Raw genomic sequence first — 23,539 nt, forward strand, 5'->3', positions numbered from 1 at the left:
GGCAGGCAGCTGAGGGAGGGAAGCAGCAAGGGAGGTGCAGCAAGCCGCTCAGTGCGTCTCCCTCAGGGATGGAGGACACTGGCAGACTCGGGCCGTGAAGAAGAAGAAGAAGAAGAAGAAGAAGGCATATCCGGAGGAAAGGACAGACAACGGACGGAAGGGACGAGAATGTTCGAATCCGAATAGGAGAATCGAAGCAGGATCGTGTCGACCACAAGCAAGCGTCATCATGACAGCAGCCCCGCACTGAGGTGAGCCTCTGTTGGTCTCTCATGTGTCAGCCAGCATCCTCCGTGGTTGATGCTTCGTGATGTGTGGAGGATGAGGATGGGCATGATAAACAGGAAGTTTGCTATGGCGTGAAAGACTCCTTAGCGTTGTGTGTTGTCAGTTTTAGAGAAGATGATGAACCCATTCTTGGATTGTGAAGAAGGGAGGTGGGGGGTCGCACTGAAAACGATCAAGAAGGGGGGTGGGTGGGTGTGTGGGGGGTGTCTTGGCTAGTAATCCGTTTAGTAGCCTTTATGGGAGGTTAAAAGTCCTCCTGTGGGTGGACGTGTGGTGGTGTTCCAGTTGAGGGGGGGTGGGGGGTACTCCAAAAGCGCGCACACACACTGTGGCTCCCATTCATCTTCTGCTGCACAGGCTGGATGTGTCAGCCATTCAGCAGCAGGCTCCATTCATGAAGTCCACTGTTGGCACAGAGCAGGCCTGCAACGCCACCACACTGGAAGGCCTTGCTTTCAGCCTGCTATTGACTTTCTCTCTGCTTGTCACACCACAGTCTCTTTAATAATAATAATCATTACTAGGTATACACGCAGTACATACTAGTAAAACTGCAGTACGCTATCTTGCTGATGTGTTTTCTTTTTGACCATCCTCTTTAGAAAACGCTCAATGGAAAGAAAATGGGCTGCACGGTGGTTGAGTGGTTAGTGCACAGACCTCACAGCGAGGAGACCAGGGTTCAATTCCACCCTTGGCTATCTCTGTGTGGAGTTTGCATGCATGTGTACTCCGGTTTCCTCCCACATTCCAAAAACATGCTAGGTTAATTGGCGACTCCAAATTGTCCATAGGTATGAATGTGAGTGTGAATGGTTGTTTGTCTATATGTGCCCTGTGATTGGCTGGCCACCAGTCCAGGGTGTACCTCGCCTCTTGCCTGAAGACAGCTGGGATAGGCTCCAGCAACTCTTGTGAAGAAAAGCGGTAGAAAATGAATGAATGGATGGAAAGAAAATGTAACTTTCTTGAAGGTAACTAGTCACATGATTCCAGGATTCGTAGGGTTTGTTATCCGGCAAGTTAGCTTCCTCGCTGGGTACATGTTAGCTGAGCATGACTGACTTTTCACATATTTGGGTCTCCTGAGTAGGGGTATGTATTGGCAAGAATCAGGCGATACGATACGTATCACGATACTGTTATCAAGGCGATATATTTTTTTTGTTTTTCTTGTAGTTAAAGATTATTTCCTGGAAAAAACTGAATTACACCAGCAATATGCATTTACTAAACACATTTTTATTCCATTAGAACAGTATGTTATGCTGTATCACAAACTTTCCTCTGTAAAAACTTAAAGTGTAGCATTTGGATAAATAAAGCTTGAACATCCAGCTTTAAATTTACAAAAAAAAAACATAAAACACAAATAAATTAAATTATGTCTCAAGATCCTGCTCAAATGTTCACATTCTATTAGCTTAGAGTATACAGTCCCTGACTTATCCACCATCAGAACAGTATTTTTGTGGAACAAAGTAACTAACATCAGTAAAAAGTCCTTATAGGATGCTTGAAATAACCATTATTTAACAAAATAGTGATATCAATTAGAAAAACAAAATACCTGCAATATCACAGTACTACTTTTATAGTATACAAAAGGACCTTCGCATTGCGTGCTAGCGGCAGGTCCTCATGGTGTCTCACAGATTTGTCGTGTTTCCCAAATACTTCCTGAGTCTGCACTTGAATAAATACCATATACAGTCTATGATGAATGCCTAAAAATACCGGTATCATACTTTTTAATATCGATGCAGTATCGTGGAGCGAAGTATTGCGATATATTGCCGAAACGATATTTTCTTACACCCCTACTCCTGAGTGCTAATGTAAAATTAAAATATCAATGTCCGGCTTTGATTGACACGATCGGAGTTTGGGCTCATCATCATGTTGGAAAACTACAGTTTCGGCTTCACAATTGTCAGGTTTAAACCCCAACACTTGTAAAAAAACACTGCCTGTACAAAAGAAGACACAGAGAGATGAGTTTCTTTTTACTTGCGAGGAGAGATGATGGAGACTGCACAGTTACAATCCTCCTACCAACTCTGAGACAGTCACCTCTTTCCTCGCATTTTATTAGTTAGGAACGCCCTAGTTACAATGAGGTTTCACATTCTAAGGGGAGGGGGGTTTAACTAAACAAGTTGAAACCGGTTCTTTGTACAATATGTTATCCATAAGGTGTGGGTATCTCATCCTTGGCATGTGATCCTCTGGACACACACACACACACACACATATTCTTTGAGGTCACATCTACTTCTGACCTGTGCAGTTATGCCTCCAGAGGGTATGATAAAACTGTCTGCTGAGGAATGTTCTTGTCATGTTCTGTTTTCCCTTAATCATGATGTACACCACAAATTCAGGGTCACAGCATTAATCTTACATTGCTATGTGAGTGATATAATATACATGTACAGTGTTAATTTTATTTTGTTATGTGAGTGATAATTACTTTTTGTGCATGTGTTCTTATCTCGGCACATTTTGCATGATGAAACTTCTTCAAGGTCGCTGCTGGCATTCCCAGGCACCTGCAAGATTAGTGGTGTTGGGAGTAGCTGGTCAGGGTCTGGGAATGCTGCTTCAAAACACTCAAGACTATTGTCTATTGTCTAAGCCAGGGGTGGGCAAACTACGGCCCGGGGGCCACATCCGGCCCGCTAAGTGTTTGAATACGGCCCGCCTGTTCTAAATTTCGTTATTTGATGTGGTCTGTTGTTTACAAAGTGCTCCTGAAAAAAGGGACACAAGCACATAATAATAATAATGATAATAATAATGGCTGCACGGCGGTCGAGTGGTTATTGCGCAGACCTCACAGCTAGGAGACCGGGGTTCAATTCCACCCTCGGCCATCTCTGTGTGGAGTTTGCATGTTCTCCGCGTGCATGCGTGGGTTTTCTCCGGGTTGCCTCCCACATTCCAAAAACATGCTAGGTTAATTGGCGACTCCAAATTGTCCATAGGTATGAATGTGAGTGTGAATGGTTGTTTGTCTATATGTGCCCTGTGATTGGCTGGCCACCAGTCCAGGGTGTACCCTGCCTCTCGCCCAAAGACAGCTGGGATAGGCTCCAACACCTCTGCAAGGAAAAGCGGTAGAAAATGAATGAATAATAATTACAATCAATTTATTTATACATTTGTAAATAAATGTATTTAAAAATTTATAAATAATTGTTTTTAATTTATTTAAATTTATATATAGTCTGGCCCCCCCATCAATTTTTTTAAATCATTGCGGCCCGCGAGTCAAAAACTTTGCCCACCCCTGGTCTAAGCAAACGGATATAAGGGTGATAACTTAACACTATAATGATTGACTTTACATTTTATTCTAACATTAACTAGCGCTATAATAATTGTATTTACATTTTATTCTAACAACAATACAGTACATGTTAAAATTCAGGTTTCCCCTCGATTAACCGCAGTGCAGGCAGCACTCGTGCAGCCCCAAACCATGATGCTACTCACTTGCGTTTCTAGCTATGTATCTCGTATCATGAGATCAAAATATAATCTTGCAATAATGAGTTAATAAATTAATCACAATTTTGCCTAGTTAGCTTTAGTTAGCTAAAGTTAGCTTTAGCCATGCGCTGCTTGCTCCATCATGAAAAGACGCTAACTTTGGATCTCTCATATGTGATTTGTATTGGCTACAGTTCTCCTTCTAGGCCAGGGGTCAGCAACCTGCGGCTCCAGAGCCGCATGTGGCTCTTCAGCCTCTTTATTGTGGCTCCCTTTGCGATGCTTGAATATTTTTAACACCCGAGTGGGGAAAATGCACGTCTTTTGTAATGAGTTTTAAAAAATCCAACTTTGTCTGAGACCATGAATGCATCCTGAGTGAGTTCTGACTGCTATCCAGTTCAGTACATGAAGGAAAACAAGTAATACTTACCTACAAATCTAAAAAATAAATTCGAGATAATTTAAAAACAGCGGCATGGGAACTTGTTTTTACGTTTACAGTAGTTTACACATACATTTAGTATGTAAGTTTATCTCCAAAACTAGCAAGAGTACTCCAACTCGTCTTTTCTTATCTGAACTACTTTGATACCCCCAAATTCCCTCCAATGTTGTTTTAAACATACTATATGTTTTGCGGCTCCAGGCTATTTTTCTTCAGTGGGCATTGGGTAAAATGGCTCTTTTCATAGTAAAGGTTGCCGACCCCTGTTCTAGGCAATGTAGCTTTGCTACTGATCCAGATTCCCTTAGGTCTGGTTCCGGTTTTCCTTGTCTTTCGCCTCCAAACAGGCAGGAACCTTTTCCTCTCTGTGAATTGCTTTAAGTGCACAGACAAAAATGGTGTGGAGATTAATAAATAGCAAAAGAAATGCTGCTTTTTAATACAGTTGAAAAGCCAACAGGAAATGCTGCAAATGTTTTATAGACGGTACGAATTGGAGGTGAGAAAATACATGTCATAAATGGCAATTTACAGAGTGAAAGCTTGCATTGTTATGACATATTATTATACTATATTATCATAATATTAGTGCTGACAATAATATTCCTTTGAAAAAAGCACCTGCTTTGTTTTGGGATGAAAAAAAGTCGTACTTTTCTTAGCTTTTCCCTTCGCTTTTGTGAGGGCGAATTTTGCGTACAGTTGTGATTTGATGCAGGTGAAGCCCCCGAGTCCCTGGGTTTCATGCCTGTACTGTATTTGGGGGTCAGGGTGGGGGGGGGGATGTCTGTGGTCATCTGTAAAATTAGTTAGACCTGGTGGGTGTCAGAGCGACAGGAAATGGAAGTCAGCGTTGGAATGTGTGTCTCCCACACGCTGCAGCGTCCTTTTATCGCTGGCTGCCATATGGACATTGCTGCCTGCGATGGAGGACATGCTAATTTGAGATTTGTGCAATGATGGCGGGGGGGGGGGGCAGAAGAAGGAAAGACAGGCATGCCATGCATGGTGGGGACATTCAGCTTCAGTTTGTAAACAAACAACATGGCCGACGTGGACCAACATTATGGGAGACTTTTTTTCCTCCCCGTGGTCCCGTGCTGTCAAAAGTTCCCATGGCATTATGAGGTTATCGGCAGTCAGGTCAAAGGTCAGAGCCCGACTCGAAGACTAAAGGGAGGTCACCAACGGGGGTTATTACAGGTGACCCCTACTTCTGCTTCTTGTCCAACAATTCTAACTGAGTATGACTCAGTTAGCATTAGCGTTCAGTTAGCATTCAGGCAGCTGTTTTTATGATGTCCTGAAGTGTCCTCACTCCACATGCAACCCTGGTCTTATTTACATCTTATATAAGACACCATCATTAATGAATTCATAGTGATGGTGCATGCGTGCGTGCCTCCATGTCCTGTACTCAGTGTGCTGCTAGCTCTGTGTGTGTGTGTGTGTGTGTGTGTGTGTGTGTGTGGGGTGCAGGCTAATCTTACAAAACATGGCCGAAAATTCAAAAATTCCCTGGGGTGAGCACACGACATGACCAATCATGCTCATTTGCCAATCACTGCGGGCACGCTGCTGGCAGTGTGGGATTTTTCTTTTGGATGCAAAACATGTGAAACTGCACTGCACTCGACAGACATCCCATAATAAACATCATCTGTTTATTTTTTTTACGGAGGGGAAATATACAGTATATTGAATATCATACAAATAAGTGAATAATCTGTAGTGTGAATATAAGTTAACAAGTGTATAACAGAATAAAAGTACTCCAACATACTACAGTATTTGTACACGTTTGCCTGCCTTGGAGGCGATTCGTAACGTATATTTAATTATTATATATTATATATTATTATTATAATTCGATGTTTTCTTTGTCATATTGTACTGTGTATAGTACATAAGTTCCAAGCATGCCGACTCTATACCATACCGTATGTATGTAGCTTGTATTATTATTATATTATTATTATTATATTATATATATTCCACTATACTCCAGGTTCTCAGTTATAATTCCGCCATAATTTTTGATGTATTTGAAATACTATTGACAAGCTGGTAATATGTATTTATGTGTACAAACCACTGTATGACTTGTTAACAGAAGACATTTTATGACTCCTCCCCTATTTCCCCACTGGACACTTTGATACTGTATATCTTTCTGTTATGATTATCAACATTTCAGTTATGTGTTTTTTTTTTTTTTTTGCTCTATTTTTCCCCATCTTCCTGTTTTTCTTTTGGGAAAAAATGTATTTCTACCAGAGCCTTTTCCATCGCTGCCCCCCACTCTCCGGAATTCTTTGCCACCGACCTTCCCACCTTCAAAAAAAACAACTCAAAACCGACCTGTTTAAATCTGTTTTTAATGTCTAACTTTTTATACCTGACTGCTGTGCCTCGCTTTTAGCCTTGTTTTTAGCTCTGAATGAATGTATGGATGTTATATTTTAATGTCAACTACTTTTTTTTTTTTTTACTCAACTCTACAAGAGAGGAGAAATATGATCTCAGGGAAGAACTACATTTGAAACACTTATATGCTAGGACTACGTTAAAAAGCCATAGCATTTCAGTATGTGGAATCAAACTATGGAATGGATTGAGTAAGGAACTCAAACAATGCACAACGATGAGCCAATTCAAGAAACAATACAAGCAGTTGATGTTTGCTAAATACAAGGATGAAGAGTCTTGAACCAGTCATGATGTGCTATATATATCACTATATTGACACTTACTATGGTACCCATTATGTCATTGGATGGTCATATCACCTCGTACTTTGGTACGTGACAAAAAATAAAAACATTTAAAAGAATTAAATAATAAAAAAAATAAATTAATTAATTAATAAAAAATAATACATATTTGATATAATAAAATATAATTAAATTTAATAATTTTAATAATTTAATACAAAAATACAAAATATTAAATTATATCAGGAAAGCAGGAAGTGAACAAATGTAACAGTTACTGATTGTAAAAGTACCAGATGGAGGGGTAGGATTTAATAAGCTTTGCTTCTTCCTACTCCTTTTGGACATGTGGAACTGTGAACTGATTATGGGATGCATTCAATTGTAATCTGATGCACGTTCAAATGAAATAATACCATTACTTTATTTTCTTCACTGTAAAGCGTCTTTGAGTACTCTGAAAAGCACTATACAAATAAAATGTATTATTATTATTACCATACCAATAACAAAAACAAGGCACGGGTCACAAAAGGCCCCTGCTTTTATAGCCCAGGGTTGAGCGTGTGCTTTGGTCGTCAGCAAACAACGGTAATTAAAGAAAGAAGGTTGTTAATATAGCTGGTAATTATAGTTTTTATTGCAAATGTTGATCGGAAATTGGAAAACAAGGCAGAAACTGAGTTACACAGGAATTAATGTCGACCTCGGGGGGGTTAAAGCCTTTGTAGCTTAGTATAAAACTGCGTACAGGTCTGCACTAATACCATCACCCCCAGTGTTTGATTAGCACTGCATTACTGTATAGTGCCGTTATTGTGATGAGTGTAAAACTGCGTATCCATGCATGAAGCTCCTCTGTTGTTCTCTGTGATAATCCACAATAACACAATGTTCATCAAGCATATGTCCTTCCTGGAGGGCTGCCGGAGATACAAGAAGAGGAGGAATTGTGCAATGTGAGGCTGCAGTTTATACAGCATTGTTTCTTTTTTTTTTTTCCTCTGCTCCCTGATCACTGACGGATAGCTTAGCACTGCGGGAAGGCGGAGGAGGTGCAGGAGGCGCAGTAGTGCTAGATCTTAACAGAAGATAGGAGATGAGATAGTGGAAGGAGGCCAGGAAGGCTCCAGTGGCTGCGAGCCCCGCTCCCCCTTTGGTCCTCCTCTGTTCCCACCTCCACACTTGATTGTTTTAGCAGCTGCAGCCAAAACATGCAACCCTTCCTTCCCCGCCGTCCTCCACCATACTCCACTGTCCTTCTTTCATTCATGGATGCTCCTCTTGCTGTCAGTCATAAGTCTGCTGAGGTTGAGGAAAAAGACAGCCTCCCCGTGCCGTCCACTTCCTCCAGTCCGGTCCCACGGTTTGAGTTTCATGCTGACTCGGTGAGTGTGTGTATTTGTGGAAATGTGTGTGTGTATGTGTGTGGTCATTACACTTAAGAGAAGCACATCCTAATTTGAGAAGCGAATCTCGGCGTACGTGTTTGTTGTTTTGCTGAATGAGTGGAAAGTTGCCCCAGCGTTGGTTTTTAAATAGCTGAATGACTATCGACTGCCTCATAGCTGCCAGCTACACGTGCTTACACACACACACACACACACACACACACACGCACACACACTGAAAGGATGGATGATGTGATGGATGCATGAACACAGATAGCAGCTTAAAGTGGATTGATTCGTTTATCACCGCTTCCATGTCAAGCCTCTTTTATGAGAGACTGATAAGTAAGTAACGTGCTAAATTAATACACAATAAGACATTCAGACCGTAGATAAGAACCTCTTGGGTCAGGTGTGGAGATTGTTTTCATTGTTGGAAAGGTTTGAATACATCTATGTCTTTCATTCATTCATTCATTTTCTACCGCTTTTCCTCACAAGGGTCGCGGGGGTGCTGGAGCCTATCCCAGCTGTCTTCGGGCGAGAGGCGGGGTACACCCTGGACTGGTGCCCAGCCAATCACAGGGCACATATAGACAAACAACCATTCACACTCACATTCATACCTATGGACAATTTGGAAGTCGCCAATTAACCTAGCATGTTTTTGGAATGTGGAAGGAAACCGGAGTACCCGGAGAAAACCCACGCATGCACAAGGAGAACATGCAAACTCCACACAGAAATGGCTGAGAGTGGAATTGAACTCGGGTCTGCCAGCTGTGAGGCCTGTGCGCCAACCACTAGACCACCGTGCAGCCCTGCACATATTTATTCATTCATTTTCTACCACTTATCCTCACGAGGGTCGCGGGGAAGCTAACTTGCCGGATAACAAACCCTATGAATCCTGGAATCATTTGACGAGTTACCTTCAAGAAAGTTACATTTTCTTTCCATTCATTCATTCATTTTCTACCGCTTTTCCTCACAAGGGTCGCAGGGGTTGCTGGAGCCTATCCCAGCTGTCTTCGGGCGAGAGGCGGGGTACACCCTGGACTGGTGGCCAGCCAATTACAGGGCACATATAGACAAACAACCATTCACACTCACATTCATACCTATGGACAATTTGGAGTCGCCAATTAACCTAGCATGTTTTTTGGAATGTGGGAGAAAACCCACGCATGCACGGGGAGAACATGCAAACTCCACACAGAGATGGCCCGAGGGTGGGTTTCCGCCCACATTCCAAAAACATGCTAGGTTAATTAACGACTCCAAATTGTCCATAGGTTTGAATGTGAGTGTGAATGGTTGTTTGTCTATATGTGTCCTGTGATTGGCTGGCCACCAGTCCAGGGTGTACCCCGCCTCTCGCCCGAAGACAGCTGGGATAGGCTCCAGCAACTCACCCTTGTGAGGAAAAGCGGTAGAAAATGAATGAATGAATGGAAAGAAAATGTAACTTTCTTGAAGGTAACTAGTCACATGATTCCAGAATTCATAGGGGTTTGTTATCCGGCAAGTTAGCTTCCCCGCGACCCTTGTGAGGATAAGCGGTAGAAAATGAATGAATAAATATGTGCAGGGATGCACGGTGATTGAGTGGTTGGCGCACAGGCCTCACAGCTAGGAGACCCGAGTTCAATTCCACTCTCAGCCATTTCTGTGTGGAGTTTGCATGTTCTCCCCGTGCATGCGTGGGTTTTCTCCGGGTACTCCGGTTTCCTCCGACATTTCAAAAACATGCTAGGTTAATTAGCGACTCCAAATTGTCCATAGGTATGAATGTGAGTGTGAATGGTTGTTTGTCTATATGTGCCCTGTGATTGGCTGGCCACCAGTCCAAAGTGAAGACAGCTGGGATAGGCTCCAGCACCCATGAGGATAGAAAATGAACGAATGAATGAATGAATATTTATATTGGCTCACTTAGTATTCGACCATAGGGTTTAACTATGGATGCTTTTAGAGGACAAACCATTGTGTTGAGTGAACTCTGAGCGAGCTCCGTCATTAAAAAGCCTCCACCACGTGTGGAATTTTTGTCATCCTGTGTGTGTGTGTGTGTGTGTGTCGCCCAGCCTGCCCACTTCCTCCTTCATATCCTTTTAAGCTCACGCTTCACAGAAACAAATAATGAAATCATCATGTGTGTCCTAGCACATGTTCCCCTTCCGGGGAGTCTTTCGTTGTCAGTAAGTTCCTTTACGGATATTTTATTGTGGTCATCTATGGATGCACTGCAGTGTCATACGCGTGGAGCGGGAATGCCAGGATGAGGGGAGAGGCTAGGCTCTGCAAACGTGCTCATGACTTGGCAAAAAAAACAACAGTGAGTGAGATAGATGGCCACCGTCTGCCTCCAAGTGCTTTGATACACAACACACGAGCAGATCGTTCCCGATAATCTCATTGCTTGTCAGAAAACTTGAGCTGGGGAAGCTCACAGCCGTGCCAGACACGGGCGATTTCCTTTTTTTGATCCCTGTTTCCTCTTCTTTGAACCCTGGATTTTGGTGTTATTAAACCGCAATAGCGGTACAATAACAGGAAATACATTATGGAAGGAATGCCATGCAGGGAAGGGTGAATTTTGCCTTTATATGAAATCGGACATTTGTTGAAGTGTGATTTACTACTGACACGTGTATAAGAATGATAGTTGAAACCGAACATCTTTTAGTTACTATTATGGATGTCCGATATTGTCAATATACTCTGAATTCCCCATACCGATACTGATATATATATAAAAAACTGTTTATGTTACATAAACACTGGACACCTTTTGTGTTCATATTAATTTTTCGTGTAGCTGAATAACGATTGTGTTAGCATATCTTATTGTTCTCTATTTTTTTTATTGTTAGAACTTGCCTTGCAAGATGTGCTATATATATCACTATATTGACAGTTACTATGGTACCGGTTATGTCATTGTATGGTCATATCACCTCGTACTTTGGTACGTGACAAAAATAAAATTAAAATTAAATTAAAAAAACAAACTATATTAGGAAAGCAGGAAGTGAACAAATGTAACAGTTACTGATTGTAAAAGTACCAGATGGAGGGGTAGGATTTAATAAGCTTTGCTTCTTCCTACTCCTTTTGGACATGTGGAACTGTGAACTGATTATGTGATGCATTCAATTGTAATCTGATGCATGTTCAAATGAAATTAAACCATTACCATTACCATAAGATGATGTAAAATCTGTTTTGGTCAAGTAGTTAGTAAAAAAATTACCCGAAAAATTGCGACTTATACTCCAGTGTGACTTATGTATGGTTTTTTTTTCTACCTAATTATGCATTTTTGGCCTTGTGCGACTTATACTCTATTATAGACTATTTATAGTCCAGAAAATACAGTACTATACCATCACAAGCAGTTTTTACTTGTTTTCGGTTTGGGTTGTTTGTTTATTTTCTGTACATTGTTCAACAAGAGACCAGTACATGAATGGTGAAGATCAATGCTGCGTTGACTCCAGAACGGTTTTAACAGTATCTCACTAAAGGCCAAAAACGGCGTCTCTTTCTTCAGTTTTGATGAACTTATTTCATTTTCCATTCGTTACGAAAAGTAGCTCTTGAAAGATGAACCCTGGTGCATAAAAGGGAACAACATTCCATACCTATGCAGCCCCGCATCATGACCCATGACTGTGTGTTGACTCATTTTCTGTACACTGACTACTCTAAACTGGAATGTACGGAGTTATTATGTGTAAAAGGTGATTGTAAAAGTACCAGATGGAGGGGTAGGATTTAATAAGCTTTGCTTCTTCCTACTCCTTTTGGACATATGGAACTGTGAACTGATTATGTGATGCATTCAATTGTAATCTGATGCATGTTCAAATGAAATTAAACCATTACCATTACCATAAGATGATGTAAAATCTGTTTTGGTCAAGTAGTTAGTAAAAAAATTACCAGAAAAATTGCGACTTATACTCCAGTGTGACTTATGTATGTTTTTTTTCTACCTAATGATGCATTTTTGGCCTTGTGCGACTTATACTCTGGAGCGATTTATAGTCCAGAAAATACAGTACTATACCATCACAAGCAGTTTTTACTTGTTTTGGGTTTGGGTTGTTGGTTTTTTTTTTAAATGAGAATCTGTACTTCAACATTTTTCAACAAGAGACCAGTAAAAAGCCAAAAACAGCATCTCTTTCTTCAGTTTTGATGAAGTTATTTCATTTTCCATTCGGGCGTGGTTCCGAAAGGTAGCTCTAGAAAGATAAACCCAGGTGCATAAAAGGGAACAACATTCCATGCCTATGCAGCCCTGTACACTGACTACTCTAAACTGGAATTTATGGAGTTATTATTATAAAAACCGATGACATCAACATTGTGTTCTTACCTTCCTCTCCAGCCTGTCCTCGGTGGGTTGGCATGGCCCAGTGATGAACGGAGCGGTGGTGCCTGGTAGCCCGGAGCTCTCCTCCTCGTGCCCGCTACCTGACTGGCGAGAGTTCTGCGAACTCCACGCTCGAGCCTCGGCCGCTGACTTCGCCCACAAATTCCAACGCTTCCTGACGGAAAATCCATGCTACGACTCACCCGGTGCTGATGCCAGCTTCTCGCAACACTTTGCCCAGCATTTCCTCGAGTGCTTCTCGGCTGCTCTGACGCAAGCCCGGGAGAACCAAGCATCGTTAGCGGGGGAGGACGGACCGAACGTTGCGCCCAAGTACAGCATCGTTCCTTTCCTGGGGATACAGGGCTGCCCCTTGTCCTACAGTCACGACCTCTACCAGAGACGCAAGGACGCTGGGGCTTCCAGCGAATCCCTGGACAGCATGGACAGCGGAGGGGGCGGGATAGAAGGTGGAGGCAGCGCCACTCCCCGCGTCCAGGGAACTCAACCGACGCACAAGGTGTCCGCTTTGGGTCAATCCCGAAGTTCCGAGGATGTGTCTGTGAGCCATCCCAAAGCTCGCTTCAAGAAAGGCTTCTCCTTAAGAAACATGAGCCTTTGCGTGGTTGATGGAGTGAAGGAGATGTGGCATCGTCGTGCTTCCCCAGAACCGGATGGTCCCTCTTCTGCTAGAAAACCAAACGGAAGTGCCGGAGGCGGCGGCGGAGGAGAGGCGGCGGCGACGGCGGCGGCAGGGGAGAGGTGGTCCCAAAAGCTGAGACTACCCAGAGGCTCACAGGGCCACAAGGCCGAGATGCTGGAGATCCAGAGGGAAGGAGCACTGAGGTACATGGTGGCTGATGACACCAACTGCATGGGTGCTGCACAGTGGCAGAAGTGCCGTCTGCTGTTGAGGAAGACCAAGAGGGATGAAGGAGCTGAGCGGTTCTTGCTGGAGTTCTACGTGCCACCCAAGGTATACAGTCATAAAATCATTGCCCAATCACATTTTATTATCATTTAGGAGATTATTATTATCAAATAGGAGAGCAAAATTATAATTTATTCTGTAGGTAGCAGCAAAAACGGGTTATACATAATAATTCATTCATTCAGCTGGAGCCTATCCCAGCTGTCTTCGGGCGAGACGACTGGTGGCCAGCCAATCACAGGGCACATATAGACAAACAACCATTCACACTCACATTCATACCTATGGACAATTTGGAGTCGCCAATTAACCTAGCATGTTTTTGGAATGTGGGAGGAAACCGGAGTACCCGGAGAAAACCCACGCATGCACGGGGAGAACATGCAAAATCCACACAGAGATGGCCGAGGGTGGAATTGAGCCCTGGTCTCCTAGCTGTGAAGTCTGCGCGCTAACCACTAGACCCCCGTGCAGGCTATACATAATATAATAATATTATGTTATAATAATAACATAATAATATTGAGTAAAAAACATGGCAATATAAAATATTCCAATATATTCTAATATAAAATATTGGACACCAATGAATTAGCTAGTATTTGCTAGCTTATTAGCGCAACCAACATTTTAAAGCGCATGCAGAGGTAGATAAACCTCATGGTACCTCAAATGAAGCTTCTGCCATCTTGTGTTTTCAAAACAAACAAACAAAAAAGCACGGGTAGGTTGCCTACAGCCGCAGCTGTGACAGATTTTTGACCCAATGCTAATTTGAGACCCTGGCTGTTATTTTTTTTTGTAGACACACCCGGCAGTTATTGATGACTTAAAGGAAAACTGTGCTTTTTGGGGGAATTTTGCCCATTATTCACAATCTTTGAGAAACATGGACACATATGTATTTCCCTTTTCGGTGCATTCTAACGAGAGAAAACAAGTTAGTATTAGCTAGCTTATTAGCGCAACCAACATTTTAAAGTGCATGCAGAGGTAGATAAACCTCATGGTACCTCAAATGTAGCTCCTGCCATCTTGTGTTTTCAAAAAAAATATAAAAAAAGCATGTATAGGTTGCCTACAGCCGCAGCTGTGACAGTTTTTTGACCCAATGCTAATTTGAGACCCTGGCTGTGATTTGTTTTTGTGGACACACCCGGCAGTTATCGAAGACTTAAAGGAAAACACCGCTTTTTGGGGGTATTTTGCCCATCATGAACACATATTTATTTCCCTTTTCGGTGCATTCTAACGAGAGAAAACAAGTTAGTATGAGCTAGCTAGCTTATTGGGACCAAGAAAAAACTGAAAGAAAAGGGCAGCAGTGTCCCATTTACATAATTGACTTGTATATAAATAGCGATATTTTTATTGTAGCAGCTAACATGAAAAACTATATTCATCTCGTGGAGAAACAACGTTTTCGTTTTAATTAGAACACATATTTATTTACCTTTTCTGTGCATTATAACGAGAGAAAACAAGTTAATATAAGCTAGCTAACAACGCACATCATTGGGACATACATTCGTCGGCTATCCATGCTTGGTCATGCATTACCAAAACCTATTTCCTAAGCGCACTGATTTAACCCAGGAGCTTACGCTACTTCCGTCAACAACAGCAGCATGAAAAAAAAGACGTCCGCGTCTTCCAGCACAAGACTTCCGCGCTAAAAAACAAACAAGCATCATGTTGAGTCTTTATTGCGAAATTGAGAACTTTTCGTCTGTTCCGTCTGCAGATGAGCTGCGAGCGAAGAGTTCTCAATTTCGCGATCAAGACTCAACATGATGCTCGTTTGTTTTTTACCGCGGAAGTCTTGTGCTGGAAGACGCGGCCGTCTTTTTTTCATGCTGCTGTTGTTGACGGAAGTAGCGTAAGCTCCTGGGCTAAATCAGTGCACCTAGGAAAGCGATTTCGGTAATGCATGACCAAGCATGTTTTGCCAACATATGTGCATCCCAATGACGTGCGTTGTTAGCTAGCTTATATTAACTCGTTTTCTCTTGTTATAATGCACAGAAAAGGTAAATAAAAATGTGTTCTAATTTAAACATTTATCCCGCCACTTTGATGGCTTTTGTATATTTTGAAATTGATTAAAATGTCCCTAAACCTTCTTTTTGAACTTGCCACTCACTAATGATTAGCCATAAAGATTAATTGATTGTTCAATATTCTTGAAGTCCACCATCTTGTTTTGTCTTTTCCCACGCACACACACACACACACACACACACACACACATATGTTGCTAGTGGCTGTACAGCTGAGTGTGTATAAATGGGCCTTTGAAGGTGGCAGGTGGGAATGTGTGGGGGGGTGTGTGGAAGCACAGGTGGAGTTATATAGGAGTCGGATTAGAGCGTGGGAAGGACCCCGAGGAGTGTGTTTGAGGTCTGAAGGTGGATGTGGGGAAGTTGTCCCATTGACCTCGGAGAGCACATTGCAGAGTTTCTAAATCAATCAGTTCCTCATCTTGGGCAAGTGTCCAGGGTGTTGTTAGAGGAACCAAAATAGCTCTGTGAGTCACAGAGGAACATGAACTCTACTAATTGTTCCTTGGCAGTTTCACACTTGTGTTCTATTTGTGTTTGGAAAAGCACATTGAAGAATTAGAGGTCTTTTAGAGCAGAACTTCTCACTGCTATCCCGTTCTTCCAAATCATAACAGTGCTGAGTCAGCAGGGTTGGATGATTAAACTGACCACTACAGTCTCCTTCCTGGCTCCATCGGTCTGCTGCATGATGACACAGCAGATGCCCACTGGTGTCCACCCACTCTGTGCTTTATAAGGGGAAATGGCAACTCTCTGACCTACACAGAAACTTTACAATGACTATATTTACAATATCTGACAAATATAAGTATACCCAGTTATATTCCAGCACCAATATATTCCAATATTTTATTATATCTTCTCATGGGACATAAACTTGGAGTACTTGGCTATAGTACTATACACTGATAATGTGTCAACACAGAGCCGTTATTGCCGAAATAGGAGGCATCACAAAGTGTGAATATTTAGTGCATGGATGTCCGAAGTGCGGCCCGGGGGCCATTTGTGAGCCATATTCCAAAAATCTAACAAGAAAGGTAAAGGGCCGCATGGTGGACAAGTGGTTAGCCTCTTGTCTGAAGACAGCTGGGATAGGCTCCAGCATACCCACGACCCTAGTGAGGATAAGCGGCATAGAAAACGGATGGATAGATGGAAGCAAGTTAAAAAAAAAAAGTATATATATGAGAAAAAGTATTATTATGAGAATAATGTAATATTATTAGGAGAAATGACATCATATTAGTGGCTAATTGTTAAAATGTTAAAGACAAAATATGCTAATTTTTAAAGCCATAATATCAGGAAAATCAAATACAACAACAGCTAAGGTTGTACTTTTTTTTAATAGTTACAATGTTACTGTAATTTTATGGGAGTAAAATCCAAATATTAATAAGAAAAAGTTGTAATCTAATGAGAAAAAAAATATTATGAGAATAATGTAATATTAAGATAAATGACATCATATTAGTCGCTAATTGTTAAAATATTAAAGACAAAATATGTAAAAATTTTTAAGCCATAATATCAGGAAAATCAAACAAAACAACAGCTAAGGTTGTACTTTTTTTTTTAATAGTTACAATGTTACTGTAATTTTATTGGAGTAAAATCCAAATATTAATAAGAAAAAGTTGTAATCTAATGAGAAAAAATAATATTATGAGAATAATGTCATATTAGGATAAATGACATCATATTAGTGGCTAATTGTTAAAATGTTAAAGACAAAAGATGCTATTTTTTTTCGAAGTCATAATATCAGAAAAACAAACACAACAACAGCTAACGTTGTACTTTTTTTTAATAGTTACAATGTTACTGTAATTTTATGGGAGTAAAATCCAAATATTAATAGGAAAAAGTTGTAATCTAATGAGAAAAAATAATATTATGAGAATAATGTAATATTAGGATAAATTACATCATATTAGTCGCTAATTATTAAAATGTTAAAGACAAAATATGCTATTTTATTAGGCATAATATCAGGAAAATCAAACAAAACAACAGCTAAGGTTGTACTTTTTTTTAATAGTTACAATGTTACTGTAATTTTATTGGAGTAAAATCCAAATATTAATAAGAAAAAGTTGTAATCTAATGAGAAAAAGTAATATGAGAATAATGTAATATTAGGATAAATGACATCATATTAGATGCTATTTTTTTTGAAGTCATAATATCAGGAAAAACAAACACAACAACAGCTGAGGTTGTACATTTTTTTAAAAATAGTTACAGGAGTAAAATTGAAATATTAAAAGAAAAAAGTTGTGTAATATTTGAGACGAAAAGACGCAATTCTGCAAGAATAAAGTCATTATATTATGAGGGAAAAACGTAGCATAAAGAAAACGTAGAAATATTAAAGGAAAAAAAAAACAATATTTTGAGTACAAACAAAACAAGATGAAGTTGGAATTTGGAGGAAATTAGGTTGGGGGGAAAAGTCCTAATATTCCGAGAAGAAGATTTACAGAGATGATTTAAGAAGAAAGTTGACATATTATGTTTATGTTTAAAAAAAAAAACAGCAAAAATGTTGGGGAGAAAAGAGCAAAGACCAAAGTTAATGCTAATAATAGGCTCTTTTTTAGGGTACCTATATTAGGGTACCTACAGTTGTAATTCCCAACCTATGAAATCATCATATAGTTTTATTTTAGATGTGATATGGTTTGCACGAATATCAGTAGCTTCGCTGTCACAGACATGCGTACATTGTCTCCGCCCACTGCAGGCTTACCGGAAGCACTGCCTCTCTGAAGTGTTTTCTTGACATGTGATCCTCAGACAGGAATTGTGGGTGTGGGCGGCGGCCAGGATCAAGATGCAGTTACTCCAGACAGATCAGCTGATAAGCCCCAGCCAGACCATCAGTCTCCTGACACACACACACACACACACACAGAACAGAACTAAACGTCTCAAACACACCCTTGGATCTGTCCAGATTATCCTTGGCGGAGGGCAAACGGAGGCCAAACGGGGGCCACTGTGATCACGTCTTGTAAACGCTTCCTGTTGTACGTTGGCAGCAATAATTGGTCAGGTTGTGCGCAACTTTTTCTCATGTCAGACTGGAGAGTGGGAGTGGGGGTGGGGGTGTGGCTCGGTGCTACATGTCTCATTTGGACCTTTAATTATCATGCATAGGGGGACAATTTTGAGGGTTTCCTGCCATATAAGCAGAAACAGGTTGTCTAATGGTTGTTTAAAAGACCAGTTTAGCACTCTAAGTATGGTGTTTTATTGTCAAATCGTAGTCTTGTCATCTTGGACCCGTTTGTAATTGCACATTTAAAGTCGTCTTTTTTGGGGGGTAGCACAAAATTAGTGTTTTTTTTCCAGTGTAGAAACTACTATAATATTTTCATGTTCCACTGGGATATAAAAAGCAACATGTAGTCACCTAGTAACCTAAAAATGACATCCTATGATCCTTTTTGGAGGTATAATACCGTACACTTGAGTAAGACCCTCAAACAATGCACAACGATGAGCCAATGCAAGAAACAATACAAGCAGTTGATGTTTGCTAAATACAAGGATGAAGAGTCTTGAACCAGTCATGATGTGCTATATATATCACTATATTGACACTTACTATGGTACCCATTATGTCATTGGATGGTCATATCACCTCGTACTTCGGTATGGGACAAAAATAAAATAAAATAAAAACTATATTAGGAAAGCAGGAAGTGAACAAATGTAACAGTTACTGATTGTAAAAGTACCAGATGGAGGGGTAGGATTTAATAAGCTTTGCTTCTTCCTACTCCTTTTGGACATGTGGAACTGTGAACTGATTATGTGATGCATTCAATTGTAATCTGATGCATGTTCAAATGAAATAAAACCATTACCATTACCATTACTTCAACGCTAATTATCATTACTTCTTGGTAAAACCTTTTAGCATGATGCTGTTCTATACCACTGCAAGCTACAACCACAACAATACGATATCTGTTAAATGAATACCTCCCTAGCATGTGATATATAATATAATATAAATTGCATGCATCACTCTAAACACAGTAGAAACTTACTGAAACAGAAAATAATACCGCGTTAAAAATACAACAACAAAAAACAGTGGCTGTAGGCAACCTCCTGATGTAGGTTGTTTTTTGACATCTTCAGCTTCATCTACCTTTAAAATTCTACTTACACTTCTCAGCTGTTGACGTACTACGCTATTAATGCTGGCTGAGCATTTTGCTCCTTTCTACTATTCCAACATTGGTTCTGTTGCTGCTCTATTGTGCAATATTGTCACTAAATGAGCATGTGGTCAAAGAGTGCTATGTTTTACTTCACCACTCAGAATCACCATTAAAGTAAAAAAAAATAACATTATTTTGTAAATATTATTATTTTGTGTGGAAACCCAACTGAAATTGAAGATATATATTTTTTATTCATTCATTCATCCATTCATTTTCTACCGCTTATCCTCACGAGGGTCGCAAGGGTGCTGGATCTCAGCTGTCTTCGGGCGAGAGAGGCGGGGTACACCCTGGACTGGTGGCCAGCCAATCACAGGGCACATATAGACAAACAACCATTCACACTCACATTCATACCTATGGACAATTTGGAGTGGCCAATTAACCTAGCATGTTTTTGGAATGTGGGAGGAAACTCGCGGATGCATGGGGAGAACAGGCAAACTCCACACAGAGATGGCCGTGGGTGGAATCGAACTCGGGTCTCCTAGCAGTGAGGCCTGCGTGCTAACCACTCGACCGCCGTGCAGCCTATATATTTTAATTTGAAAAAAAAGTAAATAAACATGAAAGAAATGATTATTACATGTATACATAATAACGTGCAATTCTCTTTTTCATATTCAGTCGTCCAAAGCGAAGGTGAGCATCCCCTTGACAGCCATCGTGGAGGTGAGGACCACAATGCCTCTTGAGATGCCCGACAAAGACAACACTTTTGTTCTCAAGGTAAGAAATGCTACTAAATCACCTTTTACTCGCTACTTATTCAAAACGATCTTGCAGGTTATGAATGTCGAATGTTTGTTTGATCCCGTAGGTGGAAAACGGGGGCGAATACATCCTGGAAACTATTGACTCGCTGCAGAAAAACTCATGGGTCGCTGACATCCAGGACTGCATAGACCCCGGGTAAACCACCAGATAAATATTTGCTGTTGAAGGGAAGGAAGAAGATGTTTGGGGGTGGTTGGATGGAGAGAGGGGGGGCCGAAGGGGAGGATGTGAAGAAGGGACGGGGAGAGAAACACACACAGTCATTAATCATCCAATTAGGAGACATTTTGACAGGCTTCTTGTACACAAACACACACCACCGACATTCCTCCTCATTGGTCAGCTCAGGATGTAAACAGTAAACCGTGTTCGGAGAATATATGCGTGTGTTCGCTTGACCCCTCCCCTCCCCCTCAACCCCTTGTCGACTTGTGTACAGCGACAGCGGCGATGACATCGAGCTGGCGTCGTGTCCTCACGGTCAGGCCTCCTCCAAAGACTGCAGCATGGTGGCCTCCTGCAGCTGTGAGCTGCTCTCCGAGGGTGAGCCCGGCGACGCCGTCATGTCCTTGACTGATCTGCTGATACATGAGATTGTGTTGTAATGGATGAAAACGCAACTTGTTTAGGTGTGTATCGAGCTCCGGAGAGGTTATGTCCTACAGCAGCCGAGCATTACAGTGCCCCCTCAGTGCGTTGCAGGGAACCCCCCTTCACTCAGCATCCGTCCCACATGCCTTTAGAGCGCTTCCTGCAGTCCCCGGAGGCCCAGGGCTCCAACCCTGCAGCAGGCAGTAACTTCTATACTTATCCTCGCTGCTTCTTCTTTTTCTTCTTCTTTTCTCCAGAAGCTCCTAGCAGGACAATGTTATGGAGACGAAGAAGAAAAGCAGTTACTCATTTCTTGCTGTGACTTTGCTCAGGTGGCGTTGAGGGAGCCAAGCTCTCAGAAGGTGAAGCCAGCCTTGCAGGGTATCCGTGGTTTCACGGGACGCTGTCCCGTGTGCGAGCGGCGCAGCTGGTGTTGGCGGGCGGGGCGAGGAGCCACGGGCTTTTCGTGATCCGGCAAAGTGAGACGCGGCCCGGCGAGTACGTGCTCACCTTCAACTTCCAGGGCAAAGCCAAGGTAAGGCGTTGAGAAACACACCTGTTAAAGCCAGAAAGGGAGGGAGGCGGGAGTGCGGGGACGAGAGGAGAGGGGGGGCGGGCAACAATAGAAATAAACGACATGACTACATTAGCGATTGTCGATGGCAGCCATAAAGTCCAGACTAGAAATAACAAAATGCTAAATCAAGTCGGAGCATTTCTTCCTGTCACTCACACACACACATACTCCAGTGGCCTAGCCAAGAGAGATGTAGTGCTGAAAAAACATAAGAGGAGGCTATTAAACAGTGATGAAATGATATGCTATAATACTACATACGTATATATACGTACTATAGCTGTATGTTATTGCTGTGTATTTATATAATATAAATACAATATAATGATATATAAATAATGACATCCTGTTATCTTGTGTAAGACATTACCTACATCCTGTCAGCTGCCAACTCATCCTCCATGCTGTCGTGCTTCCACACCCACACCGACATAATGACCTCTGACCTCGCCTGCCTTCTTTCCCCCGCCCAGCATCTGCGTTTGTCCGTCAATGACAACGGGCAGTGCCACGTCCACCATTTGTGGTTCCACACCGTGTCGGACATGTTGAGACACTTTCACGCTCACCCCATCCCGCTGGAGTCCGGAGGATCGGCTGACATCACGTTACGCTCCTACGTTCAAGTGCAGAGGAGCACCCCTGCAGGTACAAGGCAACACCAGACACATATAGACAAACAACAATTCACACTCACATTCATACCACAGAAATATAAGACGTAGAAAGCTCACACCCGGACACAACACACAGAGCGCGGTGTCTCCACCGCGCAGTGCTTCAGCGCACACGCCGCCATCTTGTGTAGCACAACAAAGCATTTTTTATGCTTTGTCGCCAGAATTTCAGAAACCATCAGTAAAAACGTTGGAAGTCGCAAATGAACAAGGTATAGTGCTACACAAGATGGCGGACTCGCGGCGACAAAAACGTACGGCTCATGAGTTCTGTGATTCATACCTATGGACAATTTGGAGTCGCCAATTAACCTAGCATGTTTTTGGAATGTGGGAGGAAACCGGAGTACCCGGAGAAAACCCACGCATGCACAAGGAGAACATGCAAACGCCACACAGAGATGGCCGAGGGTGGAATTGAACCCTGGTCTCCTAGCTGTGAGGTCTGCACGCTAACCACTCGCTCACCATGCAGCCCCAAACATAACATTCATTAATTTTCTACCGCTTATCCTCACGAGGGTGGCGGGTGTGCTGGAGCCTATCCCAGCTGTCTTCGGGTGAGAGAGGCGGGGTACACCCTGGACGGGTGGCCAGCCAATCACAGGGCACATATAGACAAACAACCATTCACACTCACATTCATACCTATGGACAATTTGGAGTCGCCAATTAACCTAGCATGTTTTTGGAATGTGGGAGGAAACCGGAGTACCCAGAGAAAACCCACGCATGCACGGGGAGAACATGCAAACTCCACACAGAGATGGCAGAGGGTGGAATTGAACCCTGGTCTCCTAGCTGTGAGGTCTATAATGTGTGAAAGCACCTTTGTTTTAATAAACACAGAGAATTCCAATTATTGTTTCTACTCTATAAATCTTATATAGATAATAGATAATAGAGATAATAGTGTCTTGTTCTCATAGGCAGATTTATCCTCCCTAAAGAAGGAAGCA

At 41.9% G+C, this 23,539-nt stretch overlaps 1 protein-coding gene across 3 annotated transcripts in view; it reads left to right on the forward strand.

Moving 5' to 3' along the window:
- Positions 1-23,539, forward strand: part of sh2b2 (SH2B adaptor protein 2) — a 26,442-nt gene continuing 2,903 nt past the window's right edge. The window contains exons 1-8 of one of the 3 annotated variants that reach the window (XM_058079913.2): positions 1-251; positions 12,736-13,696; positions 20,586-20,687; positions 20,779-20,870; positions 21,175-21,278; positions 21,365-21,529; positions 21,659-21,861; positions 22,377-22,551. In XM_058079913.2, coding sequence (XP_057935896.2) covers positions 12,767-13,696; positions 20,586-20,687; positions 20,779-20,870; positions 21,175-21,278; positions 21,365-21,529; positions 21,659-21,861; positions 22,377-22,551 — 1,771 coding nt within the window. In that variant the 5' untranslated portion in view covers positions 1-251; positions 12,736-12,766. Of the gene's footprint in view, positions 252-7,700; positions 8,334-12,735; positions 13,697-20,585; positions 20,688-20,778; positions 20,871-21,174; positions 21,279-21,364; positions 21,530-21,658; positions 21,862-22,376; positions 22,552-23,539 lie in introns of those variants that run through there. The other 2 variants (XM_058079911.2, XM_058079912.2) reach the window with 2 other exon arrangements.

This window comes from Doryrhamphus excisus, linkage group LG8 (assembly GCF_037039965.1).
Source record: "Doryrhamphus excisus strain RoL-2023G ecotype Guam linkage group LG8, RoL_Dexc_Guam_v1.1, whole genome shotgun sequence".
Classification (NCBI taxonomy): domain Eukaryota; kingdom Metazoa; phylum Chordata; class Actinopteri; order Syngnathiformes; family Syngnathidae; genus Doryrhamphus; species Doryrhamphus excisus.